Source organism: Staurois parvus, unplaced genomic scaffold (genome assembly GCF_062004578.1).
Source record: "Staurois parvus isolate SC_StPar_1 unplaced genomic scaffold, SC_StPar_1.0 ptg000048l, whole genome shotgun sequence".
Lineage (NCBI taxonomy): Eukaryota > Metazoa > Chordata > Amphibia > Anura > Ranidae > Staurois > Staurois parvus.
Window position 1 is genome coordinate 1,548,883 of NW_028317844.1, and position 17,138 is coordinate 1,566,020.

The 17,138-nt window shown below is 41.4% G+C and overlaps 1 protein-coding gene across 1 annotated transcript in view; it reads right to left on the minus strand.

Annotated features, from left to right (window-relative positions):
* Positions 1-14,563, minus strand: part of SLC60A2 (solute carrier family 60 member 2) — a 29,776-nt gene extending 15,213 nt beyond the window's left edge. The window contains exons 1-2 of the mRNA XM_089664521.1: positions 14,161-14,563; positions 8,207-8,375 (exon numbers count right to left, since the gene is read on the minus strand). Of these exons, the coding sequence (XP_089520647.1) occupies positions 8,207-8,375; positions 14,161-14,412 (421 nt within the window). The 5' untranslated portion in view covers positions 14,413-14,563. The remainder of the gene's footprint in view (positions 1-8,206; positions 8,376-14,160) is intronic.
* Positions 14,564-17,138: the final 2,575 nt, after the last annotated feature.

The following is a 17,138-nucleotide window of genomic DNA, read 5'->3' on the forward strand; positions in this document are numbered from 1 at the left end:
CACTTTAAAGCGGAACAAAAAGGGTGAATACATACCTGTCCAAAAGGTCCCTTGCCGATGCCAGCATCTTCTTCTGAGTGCCAATCTTTAGTCCTCTTCATTTATGGGCAGGGGATTGCGCCACTCCTGTGAATGTGCATCAGCTAGTCATCTCGGCACTCAGACACGGGCCTGGTGCTGTAAACTGAGCTGCGCATGTGCAGCTCATTTTAAAGAACCAGAGACAGCCAGAAGGCAAGTAGGGCCATTTTATTGCAGAACAGATGGTGCTTGTCTCTTCAGAAAATAAAAGCCTACCTGCTCACTGTTTACAGCAGAATTTCAAGCAACTGCTCGTTCTCCCCACCAAACTGTCAAGCCATCAAATGGTTGGCGTCATAGCAAATCACATGTGGAACACCATGGCAACTACAGACCAAACAAAGGCAAAGATAGTAGATTCTTTGACTGTAAAAAATAGGAGGGCTTATTTACACTCTAAGTCATCTGCAGATACCTGCAGCACTAACTGAGCTGTGAGAAGAATATGTCAAGTAAGGCCAGCTCCTGATGTGTTAACAGGGATTGGCTGGGAAAACACATACATTTTGTTGGCAAATCATAATTCTTCCTTCAGCTTCTCACTGCTTATTTCATATGGTGCATTTTTGCTTCATAACCCTAACCTAAAGTATGCACTGTACACACAGCACTATTGTATGACTTCTGGCATTGTACAACCAGGTATGAGAAACAATATGACACCTATATTCACACGTCGTACATTCAGCCTTTAAAAGGGGAACCCTAGCTTTAAGCAAACTTCTGCTTTGCCCATCCCTTTGCTACTTCATCACTAGCTCCCAAGAGAGTAGAAAGAAAGCTATGTGTAAGCTCCAAGTTGCTCTAGTCAGATCTTGCACAAGGCTGAGGGCTTTCTCCACATCAACATGTGACAGCAGTGGGCCAATCACTAAAACACCAGCTCTGTCACATGACAGGAAGGGTGAGTGAGTAACATGCATCTCCATATCAAGAAGAACCAGGTATTTTCTCTTGCTCATCGCAGCTAAATGGAGCAGTGTGGACATGAAGGAACCTGGCTTTAAAGAAAGCCTGTTGCTTTGTCCTCCATGGAAAAATCACATGCCTGGTAATTCTTTAGTAGCACTTTTAGGTGCCCTTAAAAAATGTTCTGGATGTGTTTAGCCAAAGAGGCAATTTTTTTTATTGCATATATAAACAGTGCAACAGAATACTTATTTTACTTTCAACATTATTAAAGTGTTACTAAATCTTCCACAGTGCACAGAACATGGAAATGCAACTATTTTAATAATTTTAGTAAATATAAGCTGCTAAATATGTTTTCTCATCAACAGTATATAGCAGTCTTGTGGCTTCTATCAGTGCCCAGGAGAGCACGGTTTAATCCTGTAGGAGAAGTTTTCATTCTCATCTGACTGTTCTATGAGGCTGCATGACCCCTGACCTGCTATCTGGAGAGCGCTGATGAGTCCTTTGCCGATCACATGCACCCTCCCAAAAAAAAAAAAAAAAAACTAGCAATACACACCAAGCAGAGCATGTGCAGACTTGCCACTGCTGCTCTGTACTATCAGCAGATGGATTGTGGACAGTAGAAGGGGAGGATCACAGAAGACAGACTCACACAGCCTTTTCACACAATGCAGAGGATTAACCCCTTAAGTTCCACAGTGATTATAACAAGCATGATTTACTGCATATACAGACTGATTTGACAGTTGTGGGTTTAGTAATACTAATACTAACGTGGAGTGGTTATTATACGCCACAAGATGTTCTTCTTCAAATATGTCCCTATGGCCAACTGTTCATATACAGCCTAAAAGAAGATGCATCTGAACTGCATCTGGTGTGAACCAGCCCAAAAGGTGGAGAAAAAAAAAAAGGAAAACAAATGCACCGAAATTAATCATGCCTCTATGTACCCACAGAAATAAAATGACTTTTGACTGTAACTGCAAAACTTAGCAGGCAACAGCCAAGATGTCTAACGGTTCTTTGAAACCTTAGGGGGACTTCCTTGGCTAGTAATCATCACAAAGAGGGGCAAGTTTATTAGTATAATCAGGTGTTTTTCTTTTCAATAGTTTTGTTTTTTTCGGTATTTTTAACCAATAGCCGCCCAGCCAATAGCCGTTTGGCGGCAGGCAAAATACTGCAGATTTCCGGGTGGACGCCATATGGTGTGCTCCCGGGCATGCGCAGTTTTCGCGCTTGCAGAGCCGCGATCTGTCACCAGCCGTGTACCTCGGACACGGCCTATGACATATCTGAGTACCGGCCCCCGTTGCTGGTACCATGTGACCTGCTGTGACCAATCACAGCAGGTCACATGACAGTTGTATACAATGGATGGCTTCATTCATGCCATCCATTGTATACTAGTATCTAGCTGTGAATAGTCACAGCGATCACATGCACATGTCACGTGATTAGCTGTGGCCAAATCACAGCTAAGCAAAAAAACAGAGCCTGAATGAATCAATGTCATTCAGGTAAATGCTTGCTTATGGCAAAGTAATTCTTTGCTATAAGCAAATTGTGTTGAAAAAAAAAAAAAAAAATACTGATCACTTCCCCAAAGTAGTACAATGTTACTATGGTAACATTGTACTACTTTGGACATAGCGAAATATGAAAAAAATAAAATTATATATATATATATATATATATATATATATTTTTTTTTTTTTTTTTTTTTTTTTTTTTTCCCCCCATACTGTCACCAGTCAGTGTCCATGATCACCGCCATGCCAGTTATATGATGACGCTGTACTGCACTGGTGACAGTATGTAAAAAAAAAAAAAAATAGTGAAAATAATTTTTTTAATTTGGACATTTTCCGAAAAATTATGACAAAAAAATACAACTTAAAAAAACTCGCCATGCCTGTTATGAAGTACGTCGGACTGTCTACTTTGCAAAAAGGGGTCATTTGGGGGATATCTGTACTGTTCTGACATTCTTGGACGTCAAGAAATTAGATTGGCTGTCAGTACTTAAGGATTGATCAATATTCAGATCTATCCCATAGTTTGTGAACTCTATAACTTTCCTACAAACTAAAAAATACATCCTAGTTTGGGTTATTTTCACCAAAGACATGTAGTAGAATACATCTTGGCCTAAATTTATGAAGAACAATTATTTCCAAACTTTTATAACAGAAACAAAGAAAAACGTTTTTTTTTTTCAAACTTTTCGGTCTTTTTTTGTTAATTTAGCAAAAAATAAAAACCCCGGCAGTGATTAAATACCACCAAAAGAAAGATCTAGTTGTGTGAAGAAAATTATAAAATTTTAGTTTGGGTACAATGTTGTATGACCGCGCAATTGTCATTCAAAGTGTGAGCGCTGAAACCTGAAAAATGGCCTGGGAGGGAAGGGGGTAAAAGTGCCCGGTATGGAAATGGTTAAGCACAAATTCGACCACTTTCTAATACAAAAACAGAATTACAAAAGTACAACTACAAACAGCAGGCAACAGTAGTTGTACACAAATGGAACAGAATCAGATTAGATGTTCTAGATAACATATCAAAGAAGTAGAGATAAAACATACATTTCGGTTAGTTAGTGCTCAGAAAGGGTTGGATTTACAGTAATACCTCGGTTTACAAATTTAATTTGTTCTGCAGGATTTTTCGTATAGCAAAAAATTTGTAAACTGAAAAGCCGTTTCCCATAGGAATGCATTGAAAACGAATTAATCCGTTCCGGAGATCAGAAAAAAGTAAACGCTACTAAAATACAGCATGAGTTATTTTATCAAGTCATGCGGTAATTTAGTAGTGACAACCATGTGTAAGGGCTCGTTCACACTTGGCTGTTTTACCAACGCTTGCCAAACGCCCCTATAGCGTTTGGCAAGCGTTGGTCTGGCGTTTGCGGAGCGGTTTTTAACGCTCTGCAAACGCCGCATGCGCAGTTTAGCGGCGGTTGCCAAGCGTTAATAACGCTCCACAAACGCCTATAATTCAGTTTGAGTGGTGTTACCGTTCCGCAAACGCCCCGCAACTGCACACGCCAGCCGGGCGTTTGCGGAGCGGCACCATAGACGAGAATAGGAGGCTTCAACGCCTTCTGACTCGACCAGAGGCGTCCGTTTTGCCACAAACGCTCGTTAGAACAGCACCATGTGCTGTAATGTGCAGAATTGGCAGAGGCGTTTGGGAAGCGGTAAAAACGCTTCCCAAATGCCTCTCTGCCGCCTGCACACAACGCTAGTGTGAACGTAGCCTTAATGTTTCAGCTGTCAGCGGGGTTCCCCACTGACAGCTGAATGTAAAAGAATTAGAGGCAATTAAAAAAAGAAAAAAAAAAATTATTCGAGCATGCAGCCCGGCAGGTCAAGAAAGGAGGGGGGGGGGGGGGAGCCGCCGTCACTGCCGCCCCGAAAAAAGAATTTATAAAAAAAACTCCGCTTCCAACGATGGCTTTCAGCCTTGTGCCTGCTCTGGTGATTTGACAGTTCATAAATATGTAAGGGGCGGGGCCACCCAGGGACATCACGCATGTGACCCGACTCCATGTGACATCAATGTTAAAGTGGGCTTCCCGATTCCGATAAGCCCCCTGCCGCAGACCCCCACAACCACCAGCTAGGGTTGTGGGGAAGAGGCCCTTATGCCCCCCCTGCCCCAAAGCACCCCCTCATGTTGAGGGCATGTGGCCTGGTATGGTTCAGGAGGGGGGGCGCTCGCTCCCCCCCCCCTTTCCTGACCTGCCGGGCTGCATGCTCGAATAAGTGTCTGGTACAGATTATGGGGGGAAGGGGGGCCCCCACGCCAATTTTTTTTTTGTTAACTGTGGCGTGGAAGTTCCCCTCAAAATCCATACAAGACCCAAAGGGCTTTATATGGATGGGAGGGGGGATCCCACACCATTTTCTATTTATTATGGTGCCGGTTTTTAAAACGTAATAACTGCTTTTTTTTTTTCTTCACTATAGCTCAGAAATTCAGCTGTCGCTTTCCCCCCAGCTAAAAGAAAGAAAGTTTTCTTTTAGTTTATTTCCATAAGAGAAACAATGTTTCCTTTTAGTTTCTTAAAAGAAAAAAGTTTCTGTTAACTCTGGGGAGTGACAGCTAATTCTGTGAGCTATAGTGAAGAAAAAAAAAAAAGCTGGCAATTGCATTTAAAAATCAGCACTGACATATGCTTCTTATTGCGAAAAAAAAAAAAAACGTAAAAAATTCGTAAACCGAATCATTATTTTCTATGGATTTTCATTCATAAACCAAAAATTACGTTAACTGAGGCATTTGTACACCGAGGTATTACTGTATGTAGCTCAACCGCCGACACTGGTAAAAGGGTTATATCATTTGGGATATACTGATATGCTATCAAAATTAGAGATGCGTAGGACACCTCGTGGGTCATGGGGCATCCCTGTGGGAGAGCTGAGAGACAAAAATCAAAAAGGAGAGAAAAAGGAGAAAGTGGAGACAGATTGGGGGGGATTAACATTTAATTTATTAAGAAGAAGTCGAGGCGGCGGTGAACTTCTGAAATAGATACAAATTGCTGTTTCCAGGCTTCCGCTATAATCAGGTGTTTTTCAACAGACTTTTTTTCCTTGAAGAAAACCTGTGTTTTGCCAAATTCAGTGCAAAGCAACAAAGTTGCTTCACCTCTTTATCCCCAACAGCTATACTTACCCTTCCTTCACTCCGGCACTGTTCTGGAGCCAGGAGCCAAAAGAAAATACCCATTGCTACCATATATGGAGAAGCATGTGACACAGACATGTGACAGCACTGGGCCAATGAGTGTTATCACAAGGGAATCCACAGTCCCGAGTAAGCTATAACTTCAGTGACTTGTAGCATACTGACTTATCTGGCACTCTCAGCAGATGAACTGAGCAATGCGTCAGTGAAATGAAGGTAATTATATGCCGCTGGGGAGTAGGCCATTAACCACATGCTGCCCAGCCACTGTAGAAATACGGCAGCAGGGCTGGGCAAAACCACGTTTTAAAACGTGCGTTTTCAAAACAGGTAGGGGGCGCGCGCGCGCAAGGCGCGCCGCCCTACCTGTCCCGCCGATCACGGCCGCAGATGTCAGTCGCCGGGTCACAGCCGGTCGTTACCGGCAATTAGCGGCAATCACTGACAGAGAGCACAGCTGCAGTAGCTGTGCTTTCTGTCAGTTCTCCGACAGCTCCTGACACGCTGATCAGGACAGAAGAGTTTATCCGTCCAGATTAGTGTGTCTCCGTGCAGCACACACCCCCGCCCCATAGTAAAACACTCCCCTCACACAGTTAACCCTTTCACTGAATAATAAAGTTAACCCCTTCCTCCCCAGTGCCATTAGTAGTGTCAGTGTTTTTTTTTTGCACTGATCACTGTATTGGTGTCAATGGGGATATCAGTGACCCCAAGTCAGTTCCCCCCCAGTGTCAGAATGTCCGACGTAGTCCCGCCATAAGTCGCTGATCGCCGCTATTAGTATAAAAAAAAAAAAAAATCCCAGTATCTTTCCCGCCATTTGTTAACGCTATAACTTTCACGTAAACCAATTAATTTACACGTATTGTTTTTTTTTTTTTTAGCAAAGACATGTCGCAGAATGCATTTTGGCAGAAATTTATGACTAAATTAGATTTTTTTATTTTTTTTTACTGGACATGTTTTATAGCAAAAAGTCCAAAATATGTTTTTTTTCCCTCAAAATTGTCAGCTTTTTTTTTTATAGCGCAAAAAAAAAAAAAAAAAAAAAACGCACAGGCAATCAAATACCACCAAAAGAAAGCTCAATTTGTGGGAAAAAAAAAGGAGGTAAATTTCATTTATGTACCGTATTACATAACCGCGCAATTGTCCATTAAACTAGCGCAGCGCTGTATAACAAAAAAATGGCGTAAATTACAGTATCTATACCATAGTTTGGATGCTATAACTTTCACACAAAGCAATATACACTTACTGGCATTTTCTTTTACCAAAAACATGTAGCAGAATACATTTTGGCCTAAATTTATAACTAACTTTAAATTTACTATAAAGTAAAAAATATCGAAAGTAAAAAATATCGTTTTTTTTCAAAAATTTTGGTCTTTTTTGTTTATAGCGTGAAAAATAAAAAGCGCACAGGTGATCAATACCACCGAAAGAAAGCTCTATTTGTGTGAAAAAAAGGATGTAAATTTCGTTTGGCTACAGCATTGCATGACCGCGCAATTATCAGTTGAATTAGTGCAGCGCCGAGTAGCAAAAAGAGGCCTGGTCATTAAGGGGGGTAATCCTCAGGAGGGCAAGTGGTTAAAAGGAACCTGTTGCTCTTGTGCCACTCAGCAAAACAGATTTAGCCCTGTGTAAGCTTAAACAAGGATCTTACACAGGGCTCAGGACTCTTTCTGCATGCCCCATGAGAGGGTTCCGGGTGCATGAATGGCCAATCATCCCAATCTTTAAGCAGTAGCGCTGTCACATGAAAGAAAGGGAGTAATATGCCCCTATACGCAGAAGTATCAGGTATATTCCTTTATTACTGGGGGGATGAATGAAGTTGCAGGGGAGAGAAGGAGAGGTAAATATGAGCTGCTGGTGGAGCCATATGTGTAAAGTAAAGTAGAAGCATTTCCCTGCAAAACAAGAAAATGATAAGCAGTCCAGAAGTAGATACCCTCTTGCTGACCACATAACACATTCGTACAGCGTCAGGATAAAAAGGGCCTTAAAACCCAGCCATTGCAGATGTGCCTACAGTGGTCTGAGGCTGTGTGCTGAAAGCAGACTCACTGCACGCTTCCAGCTCACTAAACGTTGCCACCAACAGCTCTTGGTCAGGGCTTCTGATCATGTAACTGCTGTGAAAACTAATCACGGCAGTCAGGTGAACAGAAAGCTGCTCCACCTCTCGCCATTTAGGGCCACTTAAACAGCTGCCAGGGGGTGTCATGAAGGAGATACTGTGCAATATCTGTGTACAGATTTCACACTTTTACTTTGGGACATGTAAAGGTCATAGAAATACATCTTAGAAATACAGATAAAACCTGGAAAAGTATATGTTTCAAAGATTAAGTAAGCTCAGGAATATAATTTGAATGAAATCATCTTTGTTAAAAGTAAACATTTTTATACTTGCCCTTTTCTAAATAAAAAAAAATAAATAAACCCCCACACACAATAAAATGCACAATGGTGTAACACATTTTATACATACCCAGCAGCAAGTGTTGATTCATACGGTCAAAGAGGACACCTCCCAAGATGGAGCCTCCAAAATATCCTAAGGAGCGTCCCACAAAAATGTAGGAAATGTTTCCTACGGTGCTGTCTACATTAGCAGCCAGATCAGGGAAAGTTGGCCCCAAGACAGAAATGGCCATTCCCTAAAAGGGGATAAATAGATTATCAGTCAGCTGTGTGCTATTTATCTGTGCAAACATTACCATTTGACCCTCTTCTTTTTATAGCCATATACAGCCAGGTTAACATTGAAATATCTTTAAAGCTGATGTCTGGACACAAACTTTTTATTTAAATACATTCTTCAGTAGCCACAAAAGGATGTAAATCCATTTTGAATGCACCAAATGCCTTTGCAAACCCAGATATTACCTTGTAAAAGTAGCAGTGACATCATCATTGTGCTGTACATAGTCTGTGCAGAAAGCAGAGCTGTGGGAGGGGCCTACTGGGCCCAACTCACTCCAGGTTGCCTACAGAAAACTACAGAAGAGGGCGGAGACAAGACCAGTCATGCTGCATGAGGAGGGAGAGCAGCAGTAATTGGTCTTTAATACAGGAAGCTTCTGCTCATAGGCAAAGTATCACACTGAATTACTGCACAGATTTGGAAGAAATACACAAAGCACACTAAGATTCTGGAAGAATACACATGACCCTGGTATTTAGATGATATTTACTTATGCCAGAGGTCAAGCTTGAACTCATTAGATAGCCTCAGACTATCAACATTACTCTCTGCCAAGCACATTACAGAGGTTTGTTTGGACTGACTGTTACATAATAACACAAACATATATGATCTGCTATGAAGAATGGAAAGGTTGCTCCATTTTTAGAGGGTTAAAGTTTTCATTGCAATTAAGATTTTGGTAGGCTTGAATGATTACTGCACATTCACTGCAGCTACCCCGGAGGTATATCTGCCCTCACTACATGCCGAGCTTTTACCACAATCCTTAGGGGTAGATTTACTAAAACTGGAGAACGCAAAATTTGGTACAGCTGTGCATGGCAGCCAATCAGCTTCTAACTTCAGCTTGTTCAATTAAGCTTTGACAAAAAACCTGGTTTGGTTTCTATGCAGAGCTGCGCCAGATTTTGCACTTTCCAGTTTTAGTAAATCAACCCCAGTGTGTTGCTTCTGTAGATCTTACCAGCTTTATCCACTTCAAGACCGGACACTTTCACTTTTTGAAACTTGTGCTTTCTTTTGGTGTTATGTGATCACAACTGTTATTTTGTATTTTGCTATACAAACAAAAACAATTTTGAAAAAAAATGCTAAACAAAAAAACAAAAAAGTTTTTCTTAGGGTCCTTTCACATGGATGGTTTTTCAAAAAAAAAAAAAAAAAAAAAAAACACAGGTGAGTTTACATCAGTTTTTTTCAGCTGTTTACATCCGATTTTGGTCGGATGATATGCCGATTTCAGGTGCGATTTGCAAGACATCTGAAGTCAATTCACAAAAGGAAATAAATAATTAAATGCATGCGGTAATTAAGTAGTGGGCCAGGCATGCGGTATGTACTGGTATCAGTCAGTACTGTCATGGGTTGCTAAGGAATGGGTGGCCGCCGAGTCCCTAACAATTTATAAGTCATCATCTGTCAGCGGGGTTCCCCACTGACAGCTAAATGTTAAAAAAAAAAAAACAAATAAAGATTTAAAAAAATGATGTGGGGTCCCCTCCAAAATCCTTACCAGACCCTTATCCAAGCATGCAGCCCGGCAGGTCAGGAAAGGGGGGGGGGAGGGAGCAAGCGCCCCCTACTGAACCATACCAGGTCACATGCCCTCAACATGGGGGCTTCCAGATTCCGATAAGCCCCCTGCCCGCAGGCCCCCACAACCACAGCAAAGGGTTGTGAGGAAGAGGCCCTTGTCCCCATCAACATGTTTCCTTTTTTTGAGCAGTGTATTATAAAAAAAAAAAATAAAAATTCCAGTATATATACACTGCCATTACCTTTTAGTTCTACTAGAGTTTAGTTCTTCTTTAAATACCGCCAAAAGAACACTCGCTCTAAAAATTATATAAAATTAATTTGAGTACATTGTTGCATGATGAAATGATTGTCCAAGCATCATAGTGCAGAAAGCTGAAAAATGGCCTGCACAGCAAGGTTTCACGTGCCGATCTTCAAGTGGTTAAACAAATCAGATTAAACCCAAAGAAAGGCATTATTTTTGTAGCATCAATGCACACGGATTTACTATATATGCCTATTCACACAATTCCTGAACAATGCTGAAGATTAAGAATCCTGTTATTGTCAAAGTTCCCACCAGAGTGTTGCGTCACTTCTTGTGTGACACTCAAAAAAGTGCAGTCGTTTTTTTGTTTTGTTTTTTTTAGCAGAATTGGGTGTTTTTGGCTCCATTGTTTTTCAGGCGATCCCAGTTAAGGCTCCATGTACACTGCAGCTGATAAACTCAAGTTCAGGAGCTTTTCTGATGTTTTTTTTCCAGCAACCCCTGAACTCTACCTAATGTTTTCCTATGTGTCCATGTACACATCTTCATTTACAGGTAGTTGAGTTTACAGTCATTTTTTTGAACGCACCAAACTTGCGTTCAGGAGTAGATTTTATCAGTGTTTCAATTGCCAAACGCTTGTAAACACGTGCAAACGCAACTAAACACGTTTATAAGCGTTTGGAAAATTAACTCTATTTCCAGATGCTGTCCAGAGCCTTTTTTCATCAGGAAAAATGCATGCAAAGTGTTTTCCCGGTACTCAAATTGACCTGGTACACCATACTTTGAGGTTTCACATGAAAGAAAATATGTTAGACACTGCTGCAATAATTTCTGCACAGTAATGAGCTGGAACACATCCAAACAACGGAAAAAAAAAAAAAAAAAAAAAAAGCTAATCTCAACAAATACTGCTCTATCTCAAAATGTCTGAAATTGTTCATTTATTACTATTTTCAGTGCATTCTGGCCATTTTGGAAGGTCTCCTGAGGTTATCTTTAAAAAATGCTTCTAAACGCAAACGCTCATAAACGCGGTATGCAAACATGGCTAAACAGATGTTTTTTAACCCCTTCACGCCTAAGGGTAAAACAAATCTAAATGCCTAAGCACAATTATGCAACGTTGACATGTGTGAGTAAAACCGTACATATCATCACAGCCAGGGTGGATTTGATTTAAATCAAACTGATTTAAATCACGATTTAAATCACTAGTCAGTAAGGCTTGATTTAAATCATAGTTTTCTACATAAAGACTAATTCTTGCTGGTATAACTTTAATATGCAAGTAGATGAAGATTTTTAGAATAACTTTTTCATATTAGTTTTTTTATCCCCAGTTTAATATATTTGGACAACTTTTCTGTTGTATTTAGGAAGGAGAAAAATAATCATTACCTTAATAATAACAATTTAAATAGATTTATTCATCTGAAACAATAACATTCCAGCATTTGTTATTTGCTTAAACAAACATCCATGTTTGTTAACTAAATTTGGCTAAACAAAATATATATATTTTAAGAAACGTAGACTGTCAGCCCCTTCCTCCTCACACTTCGTTTCACTTTCTTCTTGTGCAGATCTATTCCACTCCAAACAATCAGAAAAATATTGTTTCTATTCTATTCACTGAACTTCTTGAAACTTAGCACTGAAGGGGTTGATTCTGTATTCATAGGTTTGTAGAAGTTAGGATTAAGGTCTTTTTCTTAACTCTGTTCATGTTATAACATTTTTGCTGTGAAGAAGAGGCATGTGATCTCCGCTGAGTCAAATTCAGTTTTGACAACTGCAAAAGTAAACCAAGCATCTGTGATAATATCTTGTAGGCAGAGAAACTGCCCAATAATCTTACAAAAACCTCTGGAAGAGCATGACATTGTGAATGGATTAATGGCATTTATTTACCAAAAAAATTAAACATATACAGCCTTATTCTACATAATTAAAAAACAAATCTTTATTTCATGATGGAATAACCTTTGGATGGTAATATATTTTCCTCAAAAAGCATTTTATTTTAAAAAATCTGATTTAAATAAAAAAAAAAATCAGTTTTTAATTTTTTAAAAAATCATTGATTTTTATCCACCGCGATCACAACTAACTTGTACATCCAGGTGAATTATACCGCATTTTTTTTCAGGACAAATTGGGTTTTCATTTGGTGGTAAATGGTAATGGATATCTCCTGATTTTTATTTTTATTATCAAAGGAAAACTGGTCCAAAATAGTAAAGAAAACAAAATCATTTTTTTTTATTTAGCTGTGTGTTTCTTGTTACTACCATAACCTACCACCAAAGAACAACCCAAAATAAATTCTCCAGCTCGACGATCGCAGCGATACCATATATGTGTGTGCTGCTTGTACCCGTAGTACAGCCCAGAAACAATAGTGCGCATTTTGTTTTTACCTAAAAACACACTGACATTGACACCAATATCATTTTTTTTTTTAAATCCTGACCTTTGACCCTGACCCAAACAATAAACCTGGCACTGAACTAGATCAAACACTGATCTAGGTATTTTTTTTCTTTATTTTATTTAATATTTATTTTTATTTATTTTTTTACAAAACTTTTTTTCTCTCTATGCCAGGAGATAGAGATACAATGTAGCTCTCTTCTCCATTCATAGAGAGAGAAAAAAAAACCAAGGGGGCTGGGCTATACAGTGACTGATCACTGTCATAGCCAATCAGAGGCTAGCACAGTGATCATGTGACCCGGAATCGGGGGTCCCGATTATTAGCCTGGGACCTGGGTCTTTCAGTGACACTGCGGTCTTTGCGCTGGGAGCACGCAGTGCGGCGCGCTTCCAGCACAAAAAGAGGTATGCAAATATGTGGCCCCACGGAAAAAAGCCCAGTTTCGTGAGGCCACATATTTGTGTGACGTCGGAGTCAAGGGGTTAACCTACGTTTCCATCATTCAGAAGTGTTTTCCAAACGCCCCGTCTACATGGAGCCTAATGCTCCAGTCACATCTGAAATACGCAATGAGTTTATCACTTTTTTTTTTTTGCAGGACAGCCCATTGACTTGCATCAAAAGCTCAAGTTCCTTTTTTTTCTGGCACTGAGGCAATTGCATTTAGCTATGAATGATTTTACGTGATTGTTGCACAACTGCTACCTGTGTTTGGTGTGCCATTAAAAAAATCATGGCACCGCAAGTGCAACAAGTGTTTTACGTTTCCAGAAACTTATGTTCCAGCCCACGATTCTATGTCGCTTAGGTGTGAATGCTGCCAAGGCTGCATTCCCTGTAACAGGAATGAACATTCTCATTTGCATTTGTTTCCACGTTTTGGAGTGTTTCTGCTCAGTGCACAGCCCATTCCCATGAATGGGCTGGCCTATGCGGGACCAACACCCCAAAGAAGCTTCAAAAACCTTTTTCGGAGTGGAGTATGGTGTGATTTTTCACTGCATGTTTTGTTGCATTTGCCAAGTGCCAAAACGCACGCACACCCGCAATTAATGGCACCACAAGCGAGACCTGAGATATGCTTTTGCAGTGTGTTTCCAAAATGTGTGTTCTCTGTACACTTTGTAGCTGGGGCAGACTGACAACTCATGGGGCCCCCGGGCAATAGGAGATCATGGGGCCCGTGTCCTTGCCCAAACTCAAAAACGCCTATGAAAAAGGTACCAGGGGCAACTCATGGGGCCCCCTACTGACCCTGGGCCCTCGGGCAGTGCCGCCCCTGCTTTGTAGCGTGTTCAGGAAACACCAAGTGTTAAACGAACCAAAAAGTTTATGGGACCAAAAAGGCTGTTCCTGCTAGGTGTGATTGGCAGGTTGAGAGGCATGCTATGAATCACCTGTAGGGGACAGCCCACAGGTATACCACCTAATCCTGCCAGCCGCTGGGATGTTCCATGTAGAAGACATTGATGGAGAGAGCGCAGCACATGACTGACTTCCTCTTACCAGCCCCAGGAAGGCAGCACACATGACTGTGGTGATACAGCAGCGCAGGCCCCGACATTGCTGCTCTCCGGACACCAGGCGCACCTCGTCCTCGGCTCCCCTCCTTCTCCCCTCATCCTCCAGCTCCTCGGCTCTCAGCCTGGTGGCCGGACGCTTCTCGAACAGCGTGTCCTCTTCCTCCTCGTCCCCGGCCTCGTCGCCATCCGCCCGTGCAAAGCGCACCTGTTTCTTCTTCTTGCCGTTCCCCGTCATGTCCCCTCTAGTAAGCGGCGCAGATGAGTGCTGCAGGCCTCATGTCTAGACCAGAATCCGGCTCCAGCCTCCTTTCCCCGGGAACAACCCGGATGTAACAGGCGAGCAGTGACAGGCCGGGTGTACCTGAATAGGAGGAGGAGCGGGGAGAGGCGGCCCCTTCTTCTACTTCTTCCCGGTCTTCGGGTTTCCTTGGCTGGCGGCCTCTGCCTGTATACCTGGCTGTTTCCTCACACACCTAGAGCTGCCGCCTCTTCAGTCCGACACAGCGAGCTCTCTGCTATAGCCAGTGGTTTGTATTTTCGTTTTGAAAAGAGTAGGGATTCCATTTTATTTAACCACTTGCCCTCCAAAGGATTTACCCTCCTTCCTGACCAGGCCATAGGGCGATGCATTACTTTGACAATTGCACGGTCATGCAACGCTGCACCCAAATTAAATTTACGGCCTTTTTCCCCCCTCAAATTAAGCTTTCTTTCGGTGGTATTTGATCGCCTGTGCAGTGTTGATATTTTGTACTATAGGAAAAAAAAGACAAATTTTGGAAAAAAATATATATTTTTCATATTAACCACTTGCCTACCGGGCATTTCTACCCCCTTCCTGTCCAGGCCAATTTTCAGCTTTCAGCGCTGTCACACTTTGACAATTACGTGGTCATGCAACATTGTACCCATAGGAAATTTGTATAATTTTTTTGAGACAGATAGAGCTTTCTCTTGGTGGTATTTAATCACCTCTGGGTTTTTAATTTTTTGGTAAACAAACCAAAAACAACTGCAAATTTTGAAAATAATCACGTTTTTTCTTAGTTTTTGTTATTAAATTTTGTAAATATGTGATTTTTCTCCTTCACTGATGTGCACTAATGAGGCTGCAGTGATGGGCACTGATAGGCTGCACTGATGGACACTGATGAGTCATTGACAGGCATCACTGATGGGCACTGAAAGGCAGCACTCATATATGGCACTGATAGGTGGTACTGATGGGCAGCACTGACGCGCACTGATAGGTGGTACTGATAGGTGACACAGAAAAGCAGCTCAGATGGGCACTGATATGTAGCACTGATGTGCACTGGTAGGCACTGATATGTGGCATTGATGGGCAGTGGCAGGTGGCATTGATGAGCACTGACAGCTGGCATTGATGGACACTTGACAGGTGGCACTGCTGGGTCTCCACTGATCATCAGGGCCCTGATGATCAGTGTACATGTCCCCTCCGAGGAATGCCGATTACCGGCTTTCCTCTCCTCTCGAGCTGTCAGCGTGACAGCTCGTGAGGAGAGAAATGCAGATAATCGGCATTTCCCTATTTATGTGTGATCAGCTGTGATTGGACATAGCTAATCACATGACCGAGCTGACATCTTCAGCTCTTTCCGTTGATTGGTGATCCGCTGGTTCCGAGGGACACCTCGCACCACCTATCGCCACGCTGCGTGCTCCTGGAGCTGCACACACGTGGTTAGAGTGGGAGGACGTATGACGTCCTCCCAGAATGAGAGAACCACCTTGCGCCCGTCATTACCTTATATGGCGGGCAGGAGGCGGTTACGGCCTTTCCCCCCCCATAAATACAGCTTTCTTTCGGTGGTAGTTGATCGCCTCTGCGTTTTTTATTGCTATAAACAAAAAAAGGCCGACAATTTTGAGAAAAAAACATTTTTGACTTTTTGTTATTAACCACTTGCCCTCCAGAGCCCTCCACACCCCCTTCCTGACCAGGCCCTTTTTTGCAATACGGCGCTGCGTTATTTTAAGTGACAATTGCACAGTCATGCAACGCTGCACGCAAATGAAAGTTACATCTTTTTCCCCTACAAATAGAGCTTTCTTTCGGTGGTATTTGATCACCTGTGCATTTATTTTTGGCATTATAAACAAAAAAAGACCGACAATTTTGAAAAAAAAAAATTTTTTGACTTTTTGCTATTATCCGCTTGCTCTCCTGAGGTTTTACCTCCCTTCTTGACCAGGCCATATGATGCTGCGTTACTTTGACAATTGCGCAGTCATGCAACGGTGCACCCAAATGAAATTTACAGCCTTTTTCCCCCCACAAATAAAGCTTTTTTTCGGTGGTATTTGATCGCCTGTGTGTTTTTTATTTTTTATCACTATGAATAAAAAAAGACCGACAATTTTGAGGAGAAAGCTATTTTTGACTTTTTACTATTAACCACTTGTCCTCCTGAGGATTTACTCCCTTCATGACCAGGCCATTTTTTGCGTTACTTTGACAATTGCGCAACGCTGCACCCAAATGAAATGTGCCTCCTTTTTTCCCCACAAATAGAGCTTTCTGTGGTATTTGATCACCTGTGCATTTATTTTTGTCGTTATAAACCAAAAAAGACTGACAATTTTGAAAAAATTTACATATTTTTGACTTTTTGCTATTAATCACTTTCCCTCCAGAGGATTTACCCCCCTTCCTGACCAGGCCATTTTTTGCTTTATGGTGCAGCTTTACTTTAACTGACAATTGCACAGTCATGCAATGCCGCACCCAGATGAAATTTATGTCCTTTTTTTTCCCCATGAATTGAGCTTTCTTTTGGTGGTATTTGATCGCCTGTGTGGTTTTTTGCGCTAAACGTAAAAAAAGACTGTCAATTTTGAGAAAAAAACTATATTTTGGACTTTTTGCTATTAAACATGTCCAGTAAAAAAATCAAAAAAATCAAATTTCTTCATAAATTTAGGCCAAAATGTATT